This window comes from Cyprinus carpio, chromosome B4 (assembly GCF_018340385.1).
Source record: "Cyprinus carpio isolate SPL01 chromosome B4, ASM1834038v1, whole genome shotgun sequence".
NCBI lineage: Eukaryota > Metazoa > Chordata > Actinopteri > Cypriniformes > Cyprinidae > Cyprinus > Cyprinus carpio.
The window spans coordinates 31,481,947-31,505,042 of NC_056600.1; the positions used below are offsets into that span (position 1 = coordinate 31,481,947).

The following is a 23,096-nucleotide window of genomic DNA, read 5'->3' on the forward strand; positions in this document are numbered from 1 at the left end:
TTGTACTCCCACTCCGGAGCAATGTCCAGTTCAAGTCTCTGGTCCTAAGCCAAGTCCAGTCCAAGAATTTGTTCCGGAGCCAAGTCCAGTTCAAGTTTCTGTTTCTGAGCCAAGTCTAGTCCTAGAATCCATTCCGGAACCAAGTTCAGTTCAAGTCTCTGGCCTTCAATTCAGCCGGACCCACCTAAGCCACCATGTTCTCCACCAGCTCTGCCCAGACCGCCATCTGTCTCATCTGTGCCACCTTCTGGTCAAGCATCCATCAGCTTTACTTTTGGCCTCATTCTGGTCTCTGCCCTCTGCTTCGCTGACTCCACCGTGGCCATCACCTTCAGTTCAATCAGCTCTACCTCTGGCTCCACTCTGATTCCTCCGTGGCTGCTGCCTTTAGTTCTGTCAGCTTCATCTATGGTGTTGATCTGGTCTCAACCTTCTGCTCTGTGGAATCATCCGTGGCCTTCACCCTCTGTTTCGCCTCTGCCACCCGTACCTCTCACAGTCCTGGCCTCCCGTGTTTTGTGTCTCTGCCTGTTGTTCTGGTTATGGACTCCATTTCCCATCATGCTGTGTTTTCATTATTGTCTACCTGGTTCACCTAGTTCAGCGTGTTCCATTTCCTGTTTGGTCCTGTGTTTGTGTATATTAAGCCCTGGTCTGCTATTGTCAGTGTGAGTTGTTGATAAGTTTTACCTCCTGTGTTTCTGATGATCTTTTCTTGGTTCCATCATGTATTTGGCATATATATATATCTCTGTGGATTGTCATTAAAAGGATCTTAAACTGCATTTGGACCTGCTGCCTGTTGCCTACTTTGCATCCCCATTGTTACGAATGAGCATGAGTAAGCCAGGCATATAGGCTCACTGGGTCACTAGGGGCCCAAATCACCACTTGAGAATTATTTTTAATTATTTATTCATTTTTAATCTTGTATACATGAAAACATTTTAACCCTCTATTGCATAGCATTGCCATATGGCAACAATTAGGGATCAGGAGCCCTCCCTGGGCTTAACGGTGAAACTGGAGCCCTTCCTGGGCTGAACTGGGGATCAGGAGCCCATCCTGGGCTGAACTGGAAATCGGGAGCCCTTCCTGGACTTACTTCGGGAACAGGAGCGAGGATGAGGGCTGAGCACAGTCTTTTCCTCCTCATCCTCCTTGTTTGGGTCGGGGTGAGTGCGGTGGCAGCAGCCAGTGGGCCTGCATCAGAGGCAGAGGCCAGCACTTTGGGGCAGAGGACCACGATGGCTGGAGGTAGCGGAAGGGGAGCAGCCTTTAGCACTGACCTGACAGATTATAGTGCGGGGTCATATACTTTGGCCCCCAGGTCAGCGCTGTTTGAGGTCCCTCCCCGTGTACGGGAAGGCACATGAGGCGAGGGGTGCCCAGAACCATTGGCCAGGTATGTGGATGATCCCGGCATATCTAGGCTGAGTACAGAGACAGTGCTGGGAGGAGATGGGCGGTCAGACCATTTGGCTGGGATGGGGAACTTCTTCGACCTCGGAATTAGAACCACTTAAATAAAGGACATGATTTACCAGCTCGATCAGGGAAAAACTACTCGTGGGAAGATCACAGCTGATGACATCATCATCCAGCCCCAGCCGAAAACAGACACCGAGAGCAGAATCCAACCAGCTCACCTGGTTGGAGAGCTCCAGGAACTCCTCCACATACACCTCCAACTCCCAACCGCCCTGCCGCAGACACCACAGTCTGTCTTCAGCCATCACATTCGTGTTAGGTCTGGTCTTCTGTCACACACCAGGATAGAGACGGAGGGTTAGTGAAGCAGATGGTTTATTTACAGGATGCAGTATGACAACGATATGGAAAGTCATTGAATGGATGAAGCCTAGAGCTCTGGTGAGTAAGACAGGGGGAGACAGCAATGGAGATTAGCTGGAGGAAGGCAATGGAGATCTGGGGGTAGAGAAAGAGCAAGTTAGAGGAGATGAGTCTGGCAACTGTTCGGAGAAGTGAACGGTAGACCGGACACTGGAGTACTGTCATGATGATAGCTTTATAGTTGATGGTGATTGCTGGATGCAGGTGCATGTGATCAGTACTCCAGTGATTAGGATCGGGAGTAATAAGGATCAGGTGTAGGTGATGATTTGGGGTGGCTGTGACGGTGAATCCCTGACAGTATGAATTTTTTGTTATAATTGTACATAAATGGGTGAAGCAAAACAAATATGATTATTTCTGATAACTTTTTAACTGCAGGCAGATTATTGTACATTACAAATATTTGGATCGTCCCTTATTCTGTCCCTTATTTTGTACAAGAGTAAACACTTGTTTTCTAAGTATACTATAATGTAAATTTGTTAACCCACAGTAACACATTTTAACCGATTAATCGCCTATTTTTGTTTACTGCATGTTTTTTAAAAACATGCTAAAAATAAATCAAGTTTTTGAGAGGAAAAAATATATGTCATGTATTAGTCACATTTTATTACATTTAGAAATAATAACGGCAGGCCTAATAGTGTTATAATGTACCAACAGGATATTTTTAGTAACCCCTCACTTTACAACAATTCCTTTAAATTTAACTATCAGAACAGAACAAGAATTAAAAATATATAATTCTAATGGATAAATACACTCACCTAAAGGATAATTAGGAACACCTGTTCAATTTCTCATTAATGCAATTATCTAATCAACCAATCACATGGCAGTTGCCTCAATGCATTTAGGGGTGTGGTCCTGGTCAAGACAATCTCCTTAAGCAATTTTGAGCGTGGCATGGTTGTTGGTGCCAGATGGGCCGGTCTGAGTATTTCACAATCTGCTCGGTTACTGGGATTTTCACACACAACAATTTCTAGGGTTTACAAAGAATGGTGTGAAAAGGGAAAAACATCCAGTATACAGCAGTCCTGTGGGCGAAAATGCCTTGTTGATGCTAGAGGTCAGAGGAGAATGGGCCGACTGATTCAAGCTGATAGAAGAGCAACTTTGCTGCATACCCCGGTTGTAACGAGTGGTTATTTCAGTCAAAGCATTTGTGAAGCCACAACACACACAACCTTGAGGCGGATGGGCTACAACAGCAGAAGACCCCACCAGGTACCACTCATCTCCACTACAAATAGGAAAAAGATGCTACAATTTGCACGAGCTCACCAAAATTGGACAACTGAAGACTGGAAAAATGTTGCCTGGTCTGATGAGCCTCGATTTCTGTTGAGACATTCAGATGGTAGAGTCAGAATTTGGCGTAAACAGAATGAGAACATGGATCCATCATGCCTTGTTACCACTGTGCAGGCTGGTGGTGGTGGTGTAATGATGTGGGGGATGTTTTCTTGGCACACTTTAGGCCCCTTAGTGCCAATTGGGCATCGTTTAAATGCCACGGCCTACCTGAGCATTGTTTCTGACCATGTCCATCTCTTTATGACCACCATGTACCCATCCTCTGATGGCTACTTCCAGCAGGATAATGCACCATGTCACAAAGCTCGAATCATTTCAAATTGGTTTCTTAAACATGACAATGAGTTCACTGTACTAAAATGGTCACCAGATCTCAATCCAATAGAGCATCTTTGGGATGTGGTGGAACGGGAGCTTCGTGCCCTGGATGTGCATCCCACAAATCTCCATCAACTGCAAGATGCTTTCCTATCAATATGGGCCAACATTTCTAAAGAATGCTTTCAGCACCTTGTTGAATCAATGCCACGTAGAATTAAGGCAGTTCTGAAGGCGAAAAGGGGGTCAAACACAGTATAAGTATGGTGTTCCTAATAATCCTTTAGGTGAGTGTATAATTGCAGTATATAATAATAATATAGGCTTAGCTATAAAAAAAAAAAAAATAATAATAATAATAATTTAAAGCAAAATATAAGGTAAGGTTGGACTTACCTCTCTCATTCGGGACAAATCCAAACGTTTCCATATTCGTGATGTTGCCCAATTGAAGCTTAACTATTATTCATTAGGTAAAATAGGCTTTGTAGTTCACGCGTGTTTTAGTATAGACTGAAAAAAAAATCATAATTAGCAAAAATATGCCAAAGTGGACCGCTGCTCACGCCGAATGGCAAGGTGAACGGCTACGCTGTTTCCAATGAATATGAGGCACCAGCGTAATCAAACAGCTGAAACAGATAATACTCCATTTTTGGTCACACAGTAAGGCATAATTCAAAACTGCAAAGTGTTAGCAGTTTGAAAAATCAAGAATAATATCAATTAATAAGAATTATTTTAAATGGATATGGACCCTGAAGGATTTTTTTTTTTACCAAGAACGAACCGAAATGAAAACATTTAGCTTTTAATCCGTGTGTGTGTTTATATATATATATATGTGTGTGTAATGACTGTTAAATAACAATAGCATGCATAAGAGCCTTTGTGTAAAGGTCTTTCTTTTAATTTTTGATGCATAGACTGTAGCCTAAGACTATCCCATGTCTTGAAATTAACTTACTGTAAATTTTCTAATGGTTTTTAAGGTTGTTACAATGTTATTTTATAATGTTATTCTTGTTTTACTTTGTCATTTCATCTCCGTTTACAAACCAGTTTGCAATCCGTCCCTTTGCGCCACCTGGCGGCAGTTTCGCGAATGATTTTATCACGCGACTGACTTGCTGTTAACGCCGCGGCCCTGTGGTATTATAGGTATTACCTATTCTGGTTGTCCACCTACTGTATCTGTGGCACCCCAACGGTCAACCAGATTAAAGGACAGGTGAAGATGAAGAAGGAACTGAAGAAGCACCTGGACTGGTGCCACTAACACTAAGCTAACGAAGAGATCTGCGGGTTCGGAAAAGAGAAAGAATGTGGCAAACGAGCGCAGACAAGCATCTGAAATTAAGTTAAATATACCAAAATCTGTTTTTATTAAATCATAGTCTATATATATACAACCCAAATTCCGGAAATGTTGGTACGTTTTTTACATTTGAATAAAATTAAAACTAAAAGACTTTCAAATCACATGAGCCAATATTTTATTCACAGTAGAACATAGAGAACATAAATGTTTAAACTCAGAAATTTTACATTTCAAATTTGATGCCTGCTACAGGTCTCAAATAAGTTGGCACTGGGGCAACAAACAGCTGAAAAACAAGACATTTTGAAAAGATTCATCTCGGAGAACATCTTGCAATTAATTAAGTTAACTGAGATCAGGTCTGTAACATGATTAGCTATAAAAGAGATGTCTTAAGAGAGGCAGAGTCTCTCAGAAGTAAAGATGGGTAAAGGCTATCCATACTGTAAAAGAGTGAGTAACAAGACTGTGGAATACTTTAAAAACAACGTTCCTTAACGTCAAATTGCAAAGGCTTTGCAAACCTCATCATCTACAGTGCATAACATCTTCAAAAGATTCAGAGAAACTGGAGAAATCTCTGTGCATAAGGGACAAGGCAGAAGTCCTTTGTTGGATGCCTGTGGTCTTCGGGCCCACAGACGACACTGCATCACTCATTGCATGATTCTATCATTGACATTACTAAATGGGCCCAGGAATACTCCCAGAAACCACTGTCGAGATGCCTACTAAAGCTCTATCATGCAAAAAGGAAGCCATATGTGAACAGTCCAGAAGCGCCATTGTGTCCTGTGTTCTATGGTCAGACAAGTCCAAATTTGACATTCTTGTTGGAAATCACAATCTTTTTTTATTTCAGCAGGACGATGCAAAACCACATACTGCAGCTATTACAACAGCATGGCTTCATAGTAGAAGAGTCCAGGTGTTGAATTGGCCTGCCTGTAGACCAGATCTTTCACCTATATAGAACATTTGGCACATAATTAAACAAAAGATATGTCAAAGAAGACCACAAACTCTTCAGCAGCTGGAAACCTATATCAGGCAAGAATGGGACCAAATTCCAACATCAAAACTCCAGAAACTCATAACCACGACGCCCAGATGTCTTCAAACTGTTTTGAGAAGAAGAGGAGACGCTACACCGTGGTAAACATGCCCCCGTCCCAAATATTTTGAGACACTCATTTTGTATGTAAAATAGTAAACATTTTAAAAACATTTGTTATCTATGTTCTATTGTGAATAAAATCTTGGCTCTTGTGATTTTAGATTCTTTTAGTTTTCATTTTATTCAAACTTAAAAAACATCCCAACATTTCCGGAATTTGGGTTGTAAAAGGAAAGAATATGTGAAATATATTTGACTTCATTAATTAACACATTAAAAAAAATGAAAGTAAAAGAGTGATATGCTGCTGAGTTTTGGTTAATTTTTATGTGGCACGGTGCTCTACAAACAAGTTCATGGAAAGGAAACCGAGATGACAAAAGTCCCTTCCTAAAATAAAAGTGTACACATTGTACTTTTTGGTCATGCTCTACAGATCATTCAAAAGTGCCGAGTATTTTACGTTTCCACTGTTCGATTGCGCTGGTGCCTCATGCACACACAGCATTGAAAACTTTGCAGCCTGTTCATTATCAGAAAAAGATATAGTCAAACTGGTTAATTTAAATAGTCTGTAGTACAATCCATGCTGTTCAGCCTGAGCTTGGGCCAAGCACATATTTGCTTATGTGAAGAGAATTATTATTTTTTTATTTACTTTTATTTTTATTTATTTATTTTATTTGGAAAGCGCATTATGTACAAAGCCTTGTTTACATAATAAATAATAGTTTTCATCATGACGTAAATATGGAAACTTTTAATTGGATTCGTGCCTAATGAGAGCTGTGTGAGAACAATGCCTTTTGCTTTTATTTAGCTTTAAATTAATTTATTTTGGCTTGATTAGCAAATTATATTTTTAATTATTGTGTTGTTCTGAATACTGTTCAAAATATCCTATCAGCTAGCTATTGTGTTTACTGTTTCTGCATTATAACATTCTGCTTTATTTCTGAATGTAATGAAGCAGTTTGTGCTCATCCATTTTTAACCTACACTACAAATTTTTTTTAATGTAGACTCACATACCAGTATCTTAATATGATTTTATAAATTAATGCTATAGTAGACCTACCACATCACCCTCTACATCGGGGCGGCAAGTAAGTTTGGCATCAGGCAAAATAAAAATTTGCCACTAGATGGCAGGCCAGACCATATTGATGAAAAATGCAACTAGAATTGCCTGTGACAGACTGTGCTTTCTCTCTGCTTCTAAAGTATTTCAGTTTGTTTTAAATATCACAGTTCTGTTCATAATGTAAATTAAAAAATAAAATCAATTAAATAACGAGAGTTTTAAAGTGGCTTATTGGAACACTAGTGTGCAAACTTTTTTCCTAACACATGACAAACTAATAACATGTTTGTCAGCATTAAAAGGTATAATTGCTGTTTTTGCAGTGCAAATTTTGTTTGTAATGACAATAACTACGTTTTCGTTATTTTATCTACGGATCGATGCATTTCTTACAGATTTCTGCTCATTCAAAATTGGATACAGATGAAGTAGCCTTGTAAGAATACATTTGTTTGAATGCATTATTGGTAGAGCGATTGCGTGTGAATAAGTGTTGTAATACATTTTTTAAATCAAGCTTTCAGCTGAAAAAAAAATTAGTATAGAAGGAACAAACAAATTCATTGAGAACTTCATGCTCATGTCCATTGTTGTCATCATAGCCTCCACAATCTTTCTGATTTAAGTGATCCTTCTCTATCAAACTAGCTAAATGTTTAAGATGTGAATTCTTGCTAAATATGCAGTTATATTACGGGTCGTTGGCATGAATTGTACTCGTGATGGAGCGGTGGTGGAGCACTCTAGGAGCAAGTTGTCACGGAGACGAACCCCGTGATTCCCTCTGCTGGCCAGCAGAGGACACCCTCACCTGAATACTGACACACACCCATCCATCCATTCATTTACACTGACTACACTACATTTCCCACAAGCCCTGTCCTTGGACTCTAATCACCGTCACAGGTGCTCTTCATCAGGACTTTTGTATAAAAGCTGGACTATCACAGGAGTTCAACGTGAAGTCTTGATTTGCTGTGTCTGTCATTTCTGAGCGTTACTACCCGTGTTTGTTTTCCTGTTACCGACCCTGTTTGATCTCCTTTACGTACCTTTGCTGCCTGCCTACCGACCCTATGCTTGTTTACTGGATTTTGATTCTCTGTTCTCCCTACGTTGCTGATATTGCTGGTATTGACCATTGCCTGTACAACTACGAGTTTCTGCAATAAAGCCTGCATATGGATCCCATGTCAAGTTCTGGATCATTACACAAGTGAAAACCACGTTTAAAAAAAAAAAAAATTCCGCTCCTCGCTCCATTCAAAATCACACCGCTTCACTCCACGCTCCGCTCACATACTCTGATTGTGAGAAACTGTTGCTGTTATGACAGATCTATTTCACAACAAGCCGCTATCAAAATAATCTGGCTGCGGGCCAGATATTATTGCTTGCAGGCCAGTTTTGGCCCACGGGCCGCCTGTTGCCAACCACTGCTCTACATAACAAGCTACATTTTGGCATTTTAGAATGCCCAGTCATACTTCTGTGGATATTTTGGTGAGAGTAACTCAAAAGTAACTAAAAGTAGTGTAACGCATTACAATTCAGAGACAGTAATACTGTGATGTAACTAATTACTTTCAAAAGACAGTAACTGGTAATATATAATGCATTACATTTTGGAAGTAACTTGCCCAACACTGGTCATGAGAGTTGCATATTCAATCTAAATGGGCGTAAACTGAATACACTCTGTTTATTTCACTTTCATCCAGAACTGTAACCACCACAGACACTGAGGAGCACACGTCCTCACCAATAATCAGATATGGACAAACTGTCCCCCCATTATTTTACATTCTTCATTCTGCTCTGCTGAACTTCATTATGCACCAATCAGTTTGTTGTTTGAATGACAAGTTAAAAAGTTTTTTAAGCCTCCTAGGCAGGGCTTTACGATTTACAGAATCTGCACAGTAAATTAATATCAGTAATATCCAGTGAGCTCACTACTCAACTTTGTTGCAGTTTTGCAGTTTGTTCAGTAATTGTTTCAGACCATTTTTTCATTTCAATCTCAATATAATCCACATCTACAGACTGTATAAACATGAAAACAAATTACTGCAAATGTTTTTGTCTCTTGTTCCTGCACTCCTTTAAGAGCAGGTACAACATTTGTTGACAAAATTCAATGTCCAGTTGTTGTGGTAGCATTTTGTTAATTATTTTATGGAAAACCATTTACCTTAGTATTTCCAGTTTAGAGTTTGGACTCTTTAGTCCATCAGAAAGAAGCTTCACTCCAGAATCCTGCATGTCATTGTTACTCAGGTCCAGCTCTCTCAGGATGGAGTTTGATGATTGTAAAACTGATGACAAACTCTCACAAGACTTTGCAGTGAGATTACATAAGGAAAATCTGAACGAGATGAACACAGTAATTGCATACAGAATTAATCTTAACATTGTGATTTTTTTTAATAAATAATAAATAATCAAGTATTTCAAACTCAAACCTCAGTATCTCCATCTTAGAGTTTGGAGTCTTCAGTCCATCAGAAAGAAGCTTCACTCCAGAATCCTGCAGGTCATTGTTACTCAGGTCCAGCTCTCTCAGAACAGAGTTTGAGGACTGTAAAGCTACAGATAAACTTTCACAGGACTGATCAGTGAGATTACACCCACACAGCCTGTGAAAAGAACAAAACAAATAGCCATATTAATGTGTAATGATCAAACAGGCTATATAGTTTATAATCTGGAGTGTATGTTTGTACTAAACACATTATAATAGGAATACAATAACAAAGAACTTATAAATTATTTCAAAACTATTATAGTCCATTAGTAGTTTATAAACTGTAGTTAATACATTATTAGACTATATATAAGTAGTGAGTTCATCATTCATTGTCCCTGTATAGAAATGACTGAACAGATTTTTGATATTCACTGCCGTTCCCGAGAAGTACCTCTCGGAAGTTGACAGTGACTGTGCTAGTTGATTTATGATAGTTAGCATAAGATGCTAATCGCTTGCTATTCGTTCTAATGAGACTCTTCAGCTATTTAGCTTAGCATGCTAATCTGGCTAAAATGTTGAATCATCATTCTCACACCTTAACCTCCCTTCTGCGCCCTGTTGAATGTGCGTCAACTGAGTGGCACACTCTGCTAAAACACTGGCTCTGAACCTCTAAGGTTGTGGGTTCGAATCCAGGGTGGTTATCATTGCTTCTGTTCCAGATGTTGGATTTTCCAGCCGTGTTTGTATTGAATCAGAAATGTGCTTTTGGTCATTCTCATCTGAACTTCTGTTCAATTTCGAATTTGTGTACTTCTGAACAAGTTTTTTTCAATGTACGTTCCATTTTGCTGTTTTTGTTCTTCCAGCTCTGCGCTGCTCTGCTTGATTTGCTGCTATGCTTGCTGTGCTGCTATGCTTGCACTGCTGCTCTGCATGATTTGCTGCTATGCTTGCTGTGGTGTTGTGCATGCTGTGTTGCTCTACTTGCTGTGCCGTCAGGGCTTGGCTCCGTAATTGCTGCTTATATTCAAAAATGGAATCGTAACAATTGCATTATTATTAAGAGATTCTTAAAATGCCCAAAGTTAAACATACTTTTTAACACAAACTTTAAAAAAAATTAAAATGCTGTCAATATGAAATACTTGCTAAATCACGTTGTTAAAATACATCAGTTAGTATTAGGGTTCGGCTTACAATTAGACTTAGAGGGGACAGGATATACACTTTGTACAGTATAAAAAATTTATATTTCTATAAAATATAAAATTTCTATTTCTAAAATTTCTATTTTCATTTCTATGTGCCTCAATCCAAAGATCATCTGATCAGATTTTGGACGAAATTGAACAAAATTTCTGGGAGGAGTAGCGAAAATGCTGTTTTTCATCCAATTCAATATGGCGGACAGACACCCTGTTGGAAAATGACAAATGAGACATCATCAGATTCGGCATAACCTTGGAAACAAAATTACATAAATATAACTTGAGAACATGGTGTTGATGATGCTCACCGATATTTTTGCAGATATGTCCAATGGTTCAAAAGATATTACAATTTATTGCTGCGTTTCCACCGAAATTACCCGGAACACTTGTACCAGGAACTTTTTTCCCCAGGAACTTCTCCCCCCCCAGACCTGTTGCTTTCTGCATTTCCACCGCGGTCTAAAGTACCGGGAAGATTAGGCAAATAGTCTGGTGACGTAGGTCTGTGTGCGTTTCTCAATACAAAGTACGCTGATTTTGGAATTGCATCCTCTGTAGTTCAGACTTTGCGCATTTGACTCGGGAGTGTAATGTTCGCGATGATGCAAATCCGGTAATTCTGCAAACAGCAGCGTACTTGATAACATCAGTCAGCTCACCTTGGCTACTGCAATTTTCCTCACTGTATATTTACAATAAAATGAAATAGGATATAAAATACCACTGCCTCCTTTCGTTTTCATTTAAACATAATAATAGCCGCAGAAATGTGCTTAGTTCAGGGAAATGTGTATATATACAGCCATTACAATGAAACAAAATATTATATCAATTTGCCTTTTTTATTTTGATTTTCACATATAGATAAGTTGAATACAGACCAAAGATTACCTGTTAGATTTACTCAAAACGAATGATATTTTATGTTTAACCAATAAAGAGACATCAGAGCCAGTGGCACATATCAGAAGGACTAGCCGAGGTGAGGCTGCTCTCTGCGGATACATGATCACTGAGCTCCCGCTGATCACGTGGAGCTGACCGTCTCCGAAATCGGTGAAACACATTTTTAAATAGGCGCTGTCTTTATAAATTAACCACAGATTTGAGTTTTAAACAACTACATTCTCGCCTGAAATACTTTTAAATCTACATTTCATGATACAATAACAGTAATATTTTGAAAATGATCCGAATAAATGGTGGTTGAAATCACAGTGCTGCGTGAACTCAACCAAACAGCATGTTTATCGCCCAAGTCCTGCCACCCAAAGTTCCGGAACTTTAAAAAAGTACTACCTCGCCAGCAGGGACTTTCTGAGGGCCTTTTTTTTACCCGGAACTTTATTTAGTTCCTGGTTTCTGCGGTGGAAACACACCGAGTACCAGCCCAAAGTCCCTAGTTCCTGGGTAAAGTTCCTGCGGTGGAAACGCGGCTTATGTCAAATTTCAAAATCGCGGACAGGTGGTTCAGTCAGTCTGGATTCGGCAGGACCCAAGGGACTCAGAGACACCAAGATCATAATTTTCTGACAAATTGTTTAAAAGTTCTAAGCAAAAATAACCATTTTTGATATCTCATCACCCATAGATGGCGCTATTCCCAGCTTTGGCATAGGCCCTCAGATTATGGTGTTGATGAAGCATACCAAGTTTGATTTTGATTGATCAAAGATTGGCCAAGATACAGCCTCTGAACCAATTTTGGGTTGACCTCGTTTAGTTCATAACTTCCTAACATCATTAGCCATTTCTGTGCAGCTCAGTCCAAAGATCATCTAAGCCAATTTTCAGAAGAATTTGATCAATTTTGAAGGAGTAGCAAAAATACTGAATACTGTACTTTTCAAAATGGCCACTACTGTAATGGGTAGAGTCTTAATGTAAGATATTGAATGTGATCAGCATGATGAGTGGAAACAGGTGTACTAAGTTTCATTTTTGTAGAATTAGGGGTTCAGGAGTTATTACTATTTGAATGTTGAATTGTTTAACTGCTGGTGGCGCTATAGAGTTGGTCCTAGAGGCCCAAGAATTGGTCAGATCACTATTCATGGACATCACTACAAGTGTGCCAAATTTCATGATTTTTCCTATGTTCCCTTCATAGGGCTGCCATAGACTCCCATGGGCCAAAAATAATAATAAAACATACAGACACAATAACTAATTAATCTAGGGAAATTAAGGAATACATAAAAAAAAAATTAAAGGAAAGTCCACATGGAGCTTTTCATCCCAGCCCTAAAGAACACTGCCAACCACTAAAAGATCCACTACAAATTTGATTTATTATACAAAGGGATAGCAGAAACAAAGCAAAAAGTCTTAAGAATGGGGCGTAGCCAAAATAACAAACAAAAGAGTATCTTACGCAATATTAAATCTAATTTACTTAACACAGGTAAAAATAACAAAAACACAATAGCACTTCCTTAACTACCTACCTTACCCAAAAACAGGAAAAAAAAGAAAAAAAATTAACAAAAGAAAAATGGAACCATTCTCGGTCCGTGTACATTGGGTTCATTTGTTTTTGATTTGAAATGTAAGAAAACAGCAACATATTAAAAAAAATTTTATTACATTTTTAGAGTTTTTTCAAAAAAAAAAAACTGATTTTCTGTTTTTACATTCAGGGTTAGAAAATGGATAAACAATTTGAATGTTCGTTTTCCACGAAATGCCCCTTTCCACTGATTAGTCAAGAAAGCATTAAATGGTCCCGTCATAATCTCGTCTTCAGTTTGGTGCAGCAGAATAAGAGTCCTCCGCTGTAAAAGCGTTTATTGCAACTCTTGCGTTCATCTCCCTCTTATTAAACAACCAGACTAACAAATGGCTTGACACAAACCATACTGGGGCAGCACCTAAACAGGGCTTACTTCTGTGTAGGCATAGATTCTATATGGCAAATATTAGGTGCTTATTGCATAAGTATGTACAGGTGCATCTCAATAAGTTAGAATGTCGTGGAAAAGTTAATTTATTTCAGTAATTCAACTCAAATTGTGAAACTTGTGTATTAAAAAAATTCAATGCACACAGACTGAAGTCTTTGGTTCTTTTAATTGTGATGATTTTGGCTCACATTTAACAAAAACCCACCAATTCACTATCTCAACAAATTAGAATACTTCATAAGACCAATTAAAAAAAAAAAAAAAACATTTTTAGTGAATTGTTGGCCTTCTGGAATGTATTGTAGCAATCCGCTACTAATGAACCAGGTGTTCTCAGTCGCTCTGTAACTTTATTTACGTACTGAAAGGGGTAACTGTTATGTCCGTAACCCAAGCCGTACACAAAAGAAAAGAACAAGGAAGAATAGCACTCCTCCTCTGTGCTCTCACTCTCCCAACTAACTCTGAACTCTCTCTAGCCCGACCTACACTCGCACCACACTATCCCCGCCCCTTAAAGTGAACAGAGACTAACAGCTATAACCAGTTATTGATGAAATGAACATTACTTAAAATCATGACATTAATAAATGTCTTTCAACAATTACAGTCCCCCCCCCACTTAAAAAGAAGAATCCTCGTACACGAGGGGGCAAACAAAGTCTTTAAGGTGCCCAGGCAGGTGCCTCTGCCTCTTTGGTCCCTCAACAGGCTGGGGATCTGGGCCCTTCAGGACATGGGGGGTAGTGACATGGGACACAGGGGAAAGCCCATTAGAAGTGGCTGGTTGTGGGGTGTTTGGAGAAAGGGGCTCCTGAACAACTGGAGTGTGTGGCTCGGGCCTGGGGTCATTGTCTATGTCATCTGTGAAGAGCACCAACCAGTGAATTATAATCATTCCTTTCAGCAGGACTCAATAATAGGAGACAGGCAGCTGCATCATCTGTGAGGGACAGCACTAACTGCAGAGCTTTATGGTTTTCAGACCAGTCTGCAGCATCAGCTAACAGTTCAAATTGGGCTTTGAATGCATTCCAATCTGTCTTACCAGAGAACCGTGGTGTTTTTATAGCGTGCGTGTCACAGTCTCTGGTGAATTCGCTGCGGGCCTCGGAGCTGCCATGATTGTTTGCATTCTGTGCCTTTAAGTCATCGCGAGATTGCATTGTGCTGGCCCCCGCTTGCACAGTCATGTCGGCGCCATTATGTCGATTTAAAAACTCAGCACACGGAGGGAAAGGAGGCGCGAAGCCAGCTTCAGCAGCTTGTAGCATGAAAGTGTCTCTCATTCTGGCCGCTTCTCTCTGAGCCTAATATAACAGCTATAACCAGTTATTGCTGAAATGAACATAATAATAATAATAATAATAATAATAATAATAATAATACATTTTATTTGTAATGCAAATACTATAAAATACTAAAAGGTTTAATAATTAAAAGTCATAAGTTCTCCTAAAAATAAATGTTTTTAGTCCTTTTTTAAAAGTCTCAATAATTTGAGGTGCCCTCAGATGGTCGGGAAGGGCATTCCAAATCTGAGGAGCAGCAGAGCAAAAAGCCTGATCACCCATAGTGCTGAGCTTTGTCTTGGGGAGAAGGAGGCGGTTTAAATTTGTTGAGCAGAGTGATCAAGAAGTAGTCGAAGGTGTGAGTAGTTCTTTCAGATAGGGAGGGGCATTTCCATAGATACACTGGTAGGTTAGAAGGGAGATCTTATATTCAATCCTGGCGGAAACAGGAAGCCAGTGAAGTGAATGGAGAATGGGTGTGATATGATCATATTTTCGAACTCTCATCAGGATCCTAGCAGCACTATTCTGAACATACTGCAGTCTCTGCAAGCTTTTGTTAGGAATCCCGATGAGAAGTGCGTTACAGTAATCCAGTCTGGACGAGACAAAGGCGTGAACATTGCTGAACATCATGACATTAACAAATGTCCTTCATCATTTATATCAACATCACACTATGTTCATTTACTGTACATGTACTCAATACTAGGGTAGGGGCTCCTTTTGCTTTAATTACTGCCTCAGTTCGGCGTGGCATGGAGGTGATCAGTTTGTGGCACTGCTGAGGTGGTATGGAAGCCCAGGTTTCTTTGACAGTGGCCTTCAGCTCATCTGCATTTTTTGGTCTCTTGTTTCAATTTCCTCTTGACAACACCCCATAGATTCTCTCTGGGGTTCAGGTCTGATGAGTTTGCTGGCCAGTCAAGCACACCAACACCATGGTCATTTAACCAACTTTTGGTGCTTTTGGCAGAAAAAAAACATGAAGTGCTCCAAAATTTCTTGGTAAACGGGTGCAGTGACTTTGGTTTTCAAAAAACACGATGGACCAACACCAGCAGATGACGTTGCACCCAAATCATCACAGACTGTGGAAACTTAACACTGGACTTCAAGCAACTTGGGCTATAAGCTTCTCCACCCTTCCTCCAGACTCTAGGCCCTTGGTTTCCAAATGAAATACAAAACTTGCTCTCATCTGAAAAGAGGACTTTGGACCACTGGGCAACATTCCAGTTCTTCTTCTCCTTAGCCCAGGTAAAATGCCTCTGACGTTGTCTGTGGTTCAGGAGTGGATTAACAAAAGGAATACGACAACTGTAGCCAAATTCCTTGACACGTCTGTGTGTGGTGGCTCTTGATCCCTTGACCCCAGCCTCAGTCCATTCCTTGTGAAGTTCACTCAAATTCTTTAATCAATTTTGCTTGACAATCCTCATAAGGCTGCGGTTCTCTTGGTTGGTTGTGCATCTTTTTCTTCCACGCTTTTTCCTTCTACTCAACTTTCTGTTAACATGCTTGGATACAGCCCTTAGTGAACAGCCAGCTTCTTTGGCAATGAATGTTTGTGACTTCCACTCCTTGTGAAGGGTGTCAATGATTGTCTTCTGGACAACTGTCAAATCAGCAGTCTTCCCCATGATTGTGTAGCCTAGTGAACCAAACTGAGAGACCATTTTGAAGGCTCAGGAAACCATTGCAGGTGTTTGAGTTTATTAGCTGTATGTACCTCAGATCTGCAGCCACATTACCCTTTTAGTCTACATTTTATTTAGCTGTCCAGTTATCAAAATATGTGTGGTAAAGCTGCGTGACATTTAAATTATAGTTAAGTGCAGACCAGTATCGGTTCTAGTGTGAATATAAAGCTATCTTACCGTTTTGATTATTATTTCGAGTTTTTTTTTTTTTATAGAGAAGTTTATATGATACTGTCATTATCTGTTACCTTAAAAATTTAATTCCTGAATTTAGTCAATATTTAAAAAATATGACATTATAAGTGTAACCAATTACATCAGTACCAAACCAAAGCCATCTTTGCACTGTGGCACAGAAGCTACATCTTAAGTTGAATTTAGATGCAATTAATGCTGCTCAAATGGCAGTAACTGGATTAACACAGCAATTGCATTATGGAATGAGATTAATGTTTTAAACAAAAACATTCTGAATAGCCTAAAAAAATATGAAATGAGTGACAAAATGAAACAACTAGATACTTGAATTATGAAGGTTACATCACCAGTAGGTGTCGGAAAGTCATTGTGTTGATGAATGAGTCATAGAGTCATCAATTCAACTGATTCATTCAAAATGCTGATTTGTTCAGGAGCAAAGCAAAAGGGTCATAGAACCACTCACACAAATGATTAATTCAAAGACTCAGATTCATTCAAGAATAAAACACCTGTGTTTTAAGTCAAATAAAACACACTGTTTTGTGTCTAAAATAAAATCAATTCATACTCATTCTTAATGAAACTACTGTCTAAAATAAAAGTTATCCGAGGTACATATATATTTCCACCAAATTCATGAACATAAAAAACAAATCTGAAACATATTTTTGGTTTGTTTCCTTAATTCTTTAAATGCATCAAATAGATATACAATAAAACCAAAACTAAAAATAAAGTCTTGTTCTTTTAATACGATCCCTGCTATTCTACTTAAGGAGGTATTGGATGTTGTTTTACCTAGCATACTTTCCATTATAAATGCCTCTTTGTAGAGCAGCATTGTCCCATCTTGTTTAAAACACGCTGTGGTTCACCCCTTGCTAAAAAGAAACAAACCTAGACTCTTCTGAACCTCACAATTATAGACCTATTTCTAAGTTGCCCTTTTTGTTGGAAGTTCTGTAAAAAGTGGTGCTACTCCAACTTACACCATACTTAACTTCTCACAACATCAAGTTTCTGTCAATGAAAACTCTGCTCCTGCTTGCAATGGCCTCCATCAAGAGGGTAGGGGACCTGCACGCATTTCGGTCGACGATTCGTGCCTAGAGTTTGGACCAGCTGACTCGCAGGTTACCCAGAGGCCCCAACCTGGCTATGTGCCCAAGGTTCTCACTACTCCCTTCAGGGATCAGGTGGTGAGCCTGCAAGCACTGCCCCCGGAGGAGGCAGACCCAGCCTTAGCTTTGCTGTCCTGTCCGAGCATTAAGATGCTACGTAGACCGGACACAAAGCTTCAGGACCTCAGACCAGCTCTTTGTCTGTTATGGAGACCGGTAGAAGGGGAATGCCGTCTCTATCAGAGGATGGCCCACTGGATAGTGAATGCCATCACCCTGGCTTATCAGGCACAGGGTGTGCCCTGCCCATTCAGGTTGCGAGCTCACCCTATTAGAAGTGTTGCATCCTCCTGGGCACTGGGTCGTGGCACCTTGCTGATAGATATTTGTAGATCTGTGGGCTGGGCGACCCCCAACACTTTCGCTAGATTCTATAGTCTTCGTGTGGAGCCGGGATCCTCCTGTGTTCTCACCTCAAATGGGTAGAGGCACTGAGAGGCCCCGGCTTCAGGTTGGCTTGCTAAAACCACTCCAGAGAGTCCATATTGTAGACCCTGTCAAGCTCCCCTATCCCCACGGCAGCCAGACGTTGTGGAGCTTCCGGCACCAGGCCCTCACTCGATGAATCCATGAGAACCGGTAGAGGGTTGGGTTCCATATGTAGAGACCTAAGTGGATCCCATATGTGTAAAGTCCACAATATAGCCTCAGAGCCTGTGTTTCCCCAGCAGACTTCTGCCATTTCCAAGAGGGTTACAATCACTTCCAATCTTCCATATGCATCTAAACGGATGTTCATATGTGTATTTGCTTCCGAAACCTCCTTTGGGAAGGATAGGGCTTCCGCAGCATCCCTGTTCCAAGTGGAATGGGTACGTTTTCCCAGTGTTATCCAGTCTTACTGAGTAGGTAGTGCCATAATAGCAGTAGCTGGTTTTCTTCTGGTAAGCCCTGTCCTGCGCCAAAAAGTAGGGGTGCAGGTGGCTTCCACAGAACACTGGAAGGGGCAGTAGCTATGGCCCTTTGGTAGAGATCCCAATTCGTCTGTCATTCGATGTGACGTCGAGAGTGACCGACTAAAAGGGAACAAGGGTTACCATACGTAACAGAGACATTTTGCACTTTAATGTGAAAAAATGTGCCCTTTTGTTTGCACTGTTCGTAAAAATGTTTTTATAAATGAAATAGTTTTTTTTTAATACAGTCTGCGTGATCAACATATAATGTCTCATATAACTACACAAGACCACTCACAACTAAATTTTAATAAATAGAACCCTGCCCAAAACACAATAGAAAATGTAATGGATTTATTCCCAGCTAACACGTGACGTACCGGCTACGTAATGGATTGTTACTTTTTGGTAATTTCACGACTTACCAGCTGGCAACGTAGCTGGCACGTCCTAGGCACATAATGGTATTACCGATAAAATAATGATTAATATTAATGATTTACATGTCCTCCACAGGCGCTGCATTCTCAAATCTCTGGCAACTTGATAATACCTAGAATATCAAAATCAACTGCAAGCGGCAGATCCTTTTCCTATTTAGTGCCCAAACTGTGGAATAACCTACCTAACATTGTTCGGGACGCAGACACACTTGCAGTTTAAATCTAGATTAAAGCCCCATCGATTTAACCAGGCTTACACATAACACACTAATACGCTTCTAATATCCAAATCTGTTAAAGGATTTTTAGGCTGCATGAACACCTGATGTACTTGCTACATTGATAGAAGAATGGCATCTACGCTAATATTAGTCTGTTTCTCTCTTATTCCGAGGTCACCGTAGCCACCAGATCCAGTCTGTATCCAGATCAGATGGTCATGACAGTCACCCGGATCCAGTACGTATCCAGATCAGATGGTGGATCAGCACCTAGAGAGGACCTCTACAGCCTTGAAAGACAGCGGAGACCAGGACAACTAGATGAGCCCCAGATACAGATTCCCTGTAAAGACCTTGTCTCAGATGACCACCGGGACAAGACCACAGGAACCAGTTGAGTCCTCTGCACAATGTGACTTTGCTGCAGCCTGGAATTGAACTGCTGGTTTCGTCTGGCCAGAGGAGAACTGGCCCCCCGACTGAGCCTGGTTTCTCTCAAGGGTTTTTCTCCATTCTGTCACCGATGGAGTTTTGGTTCCTTGACGCTGTCGCCTCTGGCTTGCTTAGTTGGGGACACTTCATTTACAGCGATATCAACTTGATTGCAAATGATTGCAAAGATACTATTCAAACTGAACTGAGCTGGATGATGACATCACTGAATTCAATGATGAACTGCCTTTAACTGAAAAATGTGTGTTTACTATTGTCATTTTGCATTATTGACACACTATTTTCCTAATAAATGTTGTTCAGTTGCTTTGACACAATCTGTATTGGTTAAAGCGCTATATAAATAAAGATGACAACTTACATGCCGCTTAATATTTAAATATGCTTATTTAAATGTTTTTAGTCTGGACATCTTAAATCTGTCGCTTAAATAACCCAAGAGAGATTTAATACGCTACATGCAGACTGCTCTGTGCTGTATGGGAATGTAACAGTGCGCGGCTGCATGCCTCTCGCATGCTAAAATTCAGGACAGCACATGCACAGTAGAGCTGTGTCTGACAGGAGGTTCCTCCGAAGTGAGACATGTTTTAATTTCACAACTGTTGTTTAACCCTTAATCAGTCCTTGGGGTCCAGCTTACCCCATTGAAAGATCCCTTTATTTTTAAAAAGTGTTCCCTGATGTTTCCTAAATAATCTATCTAAACATGTACAAACAATCTGGGCTTAATTTGGTTGTTCTAAAGGTGTGTGTAAAAAAAAAAAATACAGTTTAAGGTCCTTGGGGTCAGAGTGACCACATTGAAAATGAATGGAGAAAAAAAAAACACATTTCATTAAAAATCTGAAAATTTCTACATTTAAATAAAGGTCTGGTCCTATACCATAAACAAAGAGTGAAACGAACTTTCTATCTCATACACACACACACACACACACACACACACACACACACACACACACACACACACACGTGTAACTGCAACAGAGAGCATTTTTATAGAAATCGGCAAATAAAATCAACAAAACTGGCCTAAATCTGAAAAATGTCCATACATAAATGAAGGACTAATACTAGAACACAAAGGCAACATGACAAGACAAGCATGTTCACTCACACACAAACACACACAGAAAGAGGGAAAAGGGCAGATAAAAGAAAGATGAAAGGCAGCTAACCTTTTGCAATTTTGGGAAAGGACAACAAAAAAATAATACAAAAATACAGATTTTGAATGTATTTTATAATGTTTAAATATATTTTTGCAAAATATATCAAAGTTGTAAGAAGTTGATGCATCAAGAAAAATTAAGTGAAAATGAAATGAGTCCCTATTGACCTCTACTGGATGTATGTCGTCATTGCAATCTCTTTCTTTATAACTCCTAAAGTTTTTCCACAAACCTGTAGATGGCAGTATTCTATCCCTAACACATAAAGCAATGTCCAAATAAAATTTAGATTTAATTAAGATCATTATTAATGTGATTTTTTTTTCAATAAAAATACATTTTTCATGAGCGTTTAAGCATTTATGGCGTAGTTGTAATTGTGCAGCAAATAGGTAAAAAACTACCAAATATTCACAAAAACACAGCATAAATGCATAATTGAGAAGTAAATAAAAAAAGATATATATTTTACCATATAAAAAAAAATTATATTTCCTCATGCAATCGCTCTGTAAAAGTATGGGGTCTATCTGACCCCAAGGAACTTAAACGTAAACCCTACTTAAGGGATGATTTAGGATTAAAACTTAATGTTTAATACTATAATGTTTACTTATAGTCTGACAGAATGTCGTCTGACAGCAGTAATGACGCTTTTGTCAGGGGCTTTTGTTTTTTCATCTGACAGGACATTTCGTTTTATCAGGTAAGACTCGTTACTTCTTAACAAATAAACAACTTTTATGGAAATAAATGAGAATAAAGTACACGAAAAGGTTGTTTTAGGTTTTATTTAATTCTATTATCTTTTATTATTTTTAAAGTACACAGCACTGGTGGCGGTTGGAGTAACCATAGGAACCTGGGGACATAACGGCGCCTGAAGACATAACTCCGGCTCTCCAGTATGTTACTGAGAGTACTGTTAAAATCAAATTAATAATGTCTTTATCTGAAGTGTTTTTATAATATTTATGCTTCTGTAATTATTTAACATACATCTTGATTCATGTGCGATAAAGTTATGTTTTAAATAACTAAGTTAAGCATCTGGAAAACACTTTGTTGTTTGTATACCGTTTTGAATGCCGTTTTATATATGTGGCTGTTAATACGTTTCTTTTATCTATATAGTAAATGAAAAGTATTCCAACTCTGAGTCTGTGTCATTCATGTGTTATTAAAAAGTTAACAAAGTTATAAAGAGTTCTATTGCTATGTAATAGAATGTAATGTGCAATGAAAAGTACAGGTTTTTATTAACTCTGCTTTTTATAAACATGCCTACTATCATGTATGTAGAGTTGTATGTAGAAGCATTTTGTCTTCTATGTTTAACATTTTTATGAACAGTGCAAACAAAAGGGCACATTTTTTTCACATTGAAGTGCAAAACAAGCTCCTCTCCCTTTGAATTTAACCAGAGGCTATGGTTAAACCTCTCCCACTGTCAGATGCATAGCTCTGACACGAGCACTGATGCACGCGCGTACATAGGTCCATTCTTTTAGTTACTGTACATACTGCTGCACTGCACAGAAATTACTACCTACATATTTACATATGGTTGGCACATGCCACTGAAAACTGATGTGTCATTAAAGATAGCGGTCTTGTGCTTAAGATCCCCTTAATGTGCTACACCACCACTGGTTGCCAGACGATGCAGCTGAACTTCTGGTGGACTAAAACACAGTTTGTTCATAAAAATACTTTTTTTTCTTTTTGATTTTAATTGTATATTTATTTGATGCATTTAAAGAAATATTGAGGAAAATAAAACAAATAGGTCTGTGTACTTTTGCATCCATTCGTTTTAACCATGACAGAAAAAACGAGGTTATTGTATTTATAATTGCTATGCTGAAAACCAAAATTGACATTAGAACTGTATAATGCTAGCACTAGTACATCATTTCAC

General features: G+C 39.3%; 1 protein-coding gene across 3 annotated transcripts in view; it reads right to left on the reverse strand.

The window, feature by feature from the left end:
• LOC109065237 (NACHT, LRR and PYD domains-containing protein 3-like) overlaps nt 1-23,096 on the reverse strand; it is an 80,941-nt gene that overhangs the window by 29,810 nt on the left and 28,035 nt on the right. For 2 of the 3 annotated variants that reach the window (XM_042722894.1, XM_042722897.1), the window contains 2 exons: nt 9,486-9,659; nt 9,215-9,388 (listed from right to left, as the gene is read on the reverse strand). In XM_042722894.1, the coding sequence (XP_042578828.1) occupies nt 9,215-9,388; nt 9,486-9,659 (348 nt within the window). The remainder of the gene's footprint in view (nt 1-9,214; nt 9,389-9,485; nt 9,660-23,096) is intronic. The other variant, XM_042722895.1, reaches the window with a different exon arrangement.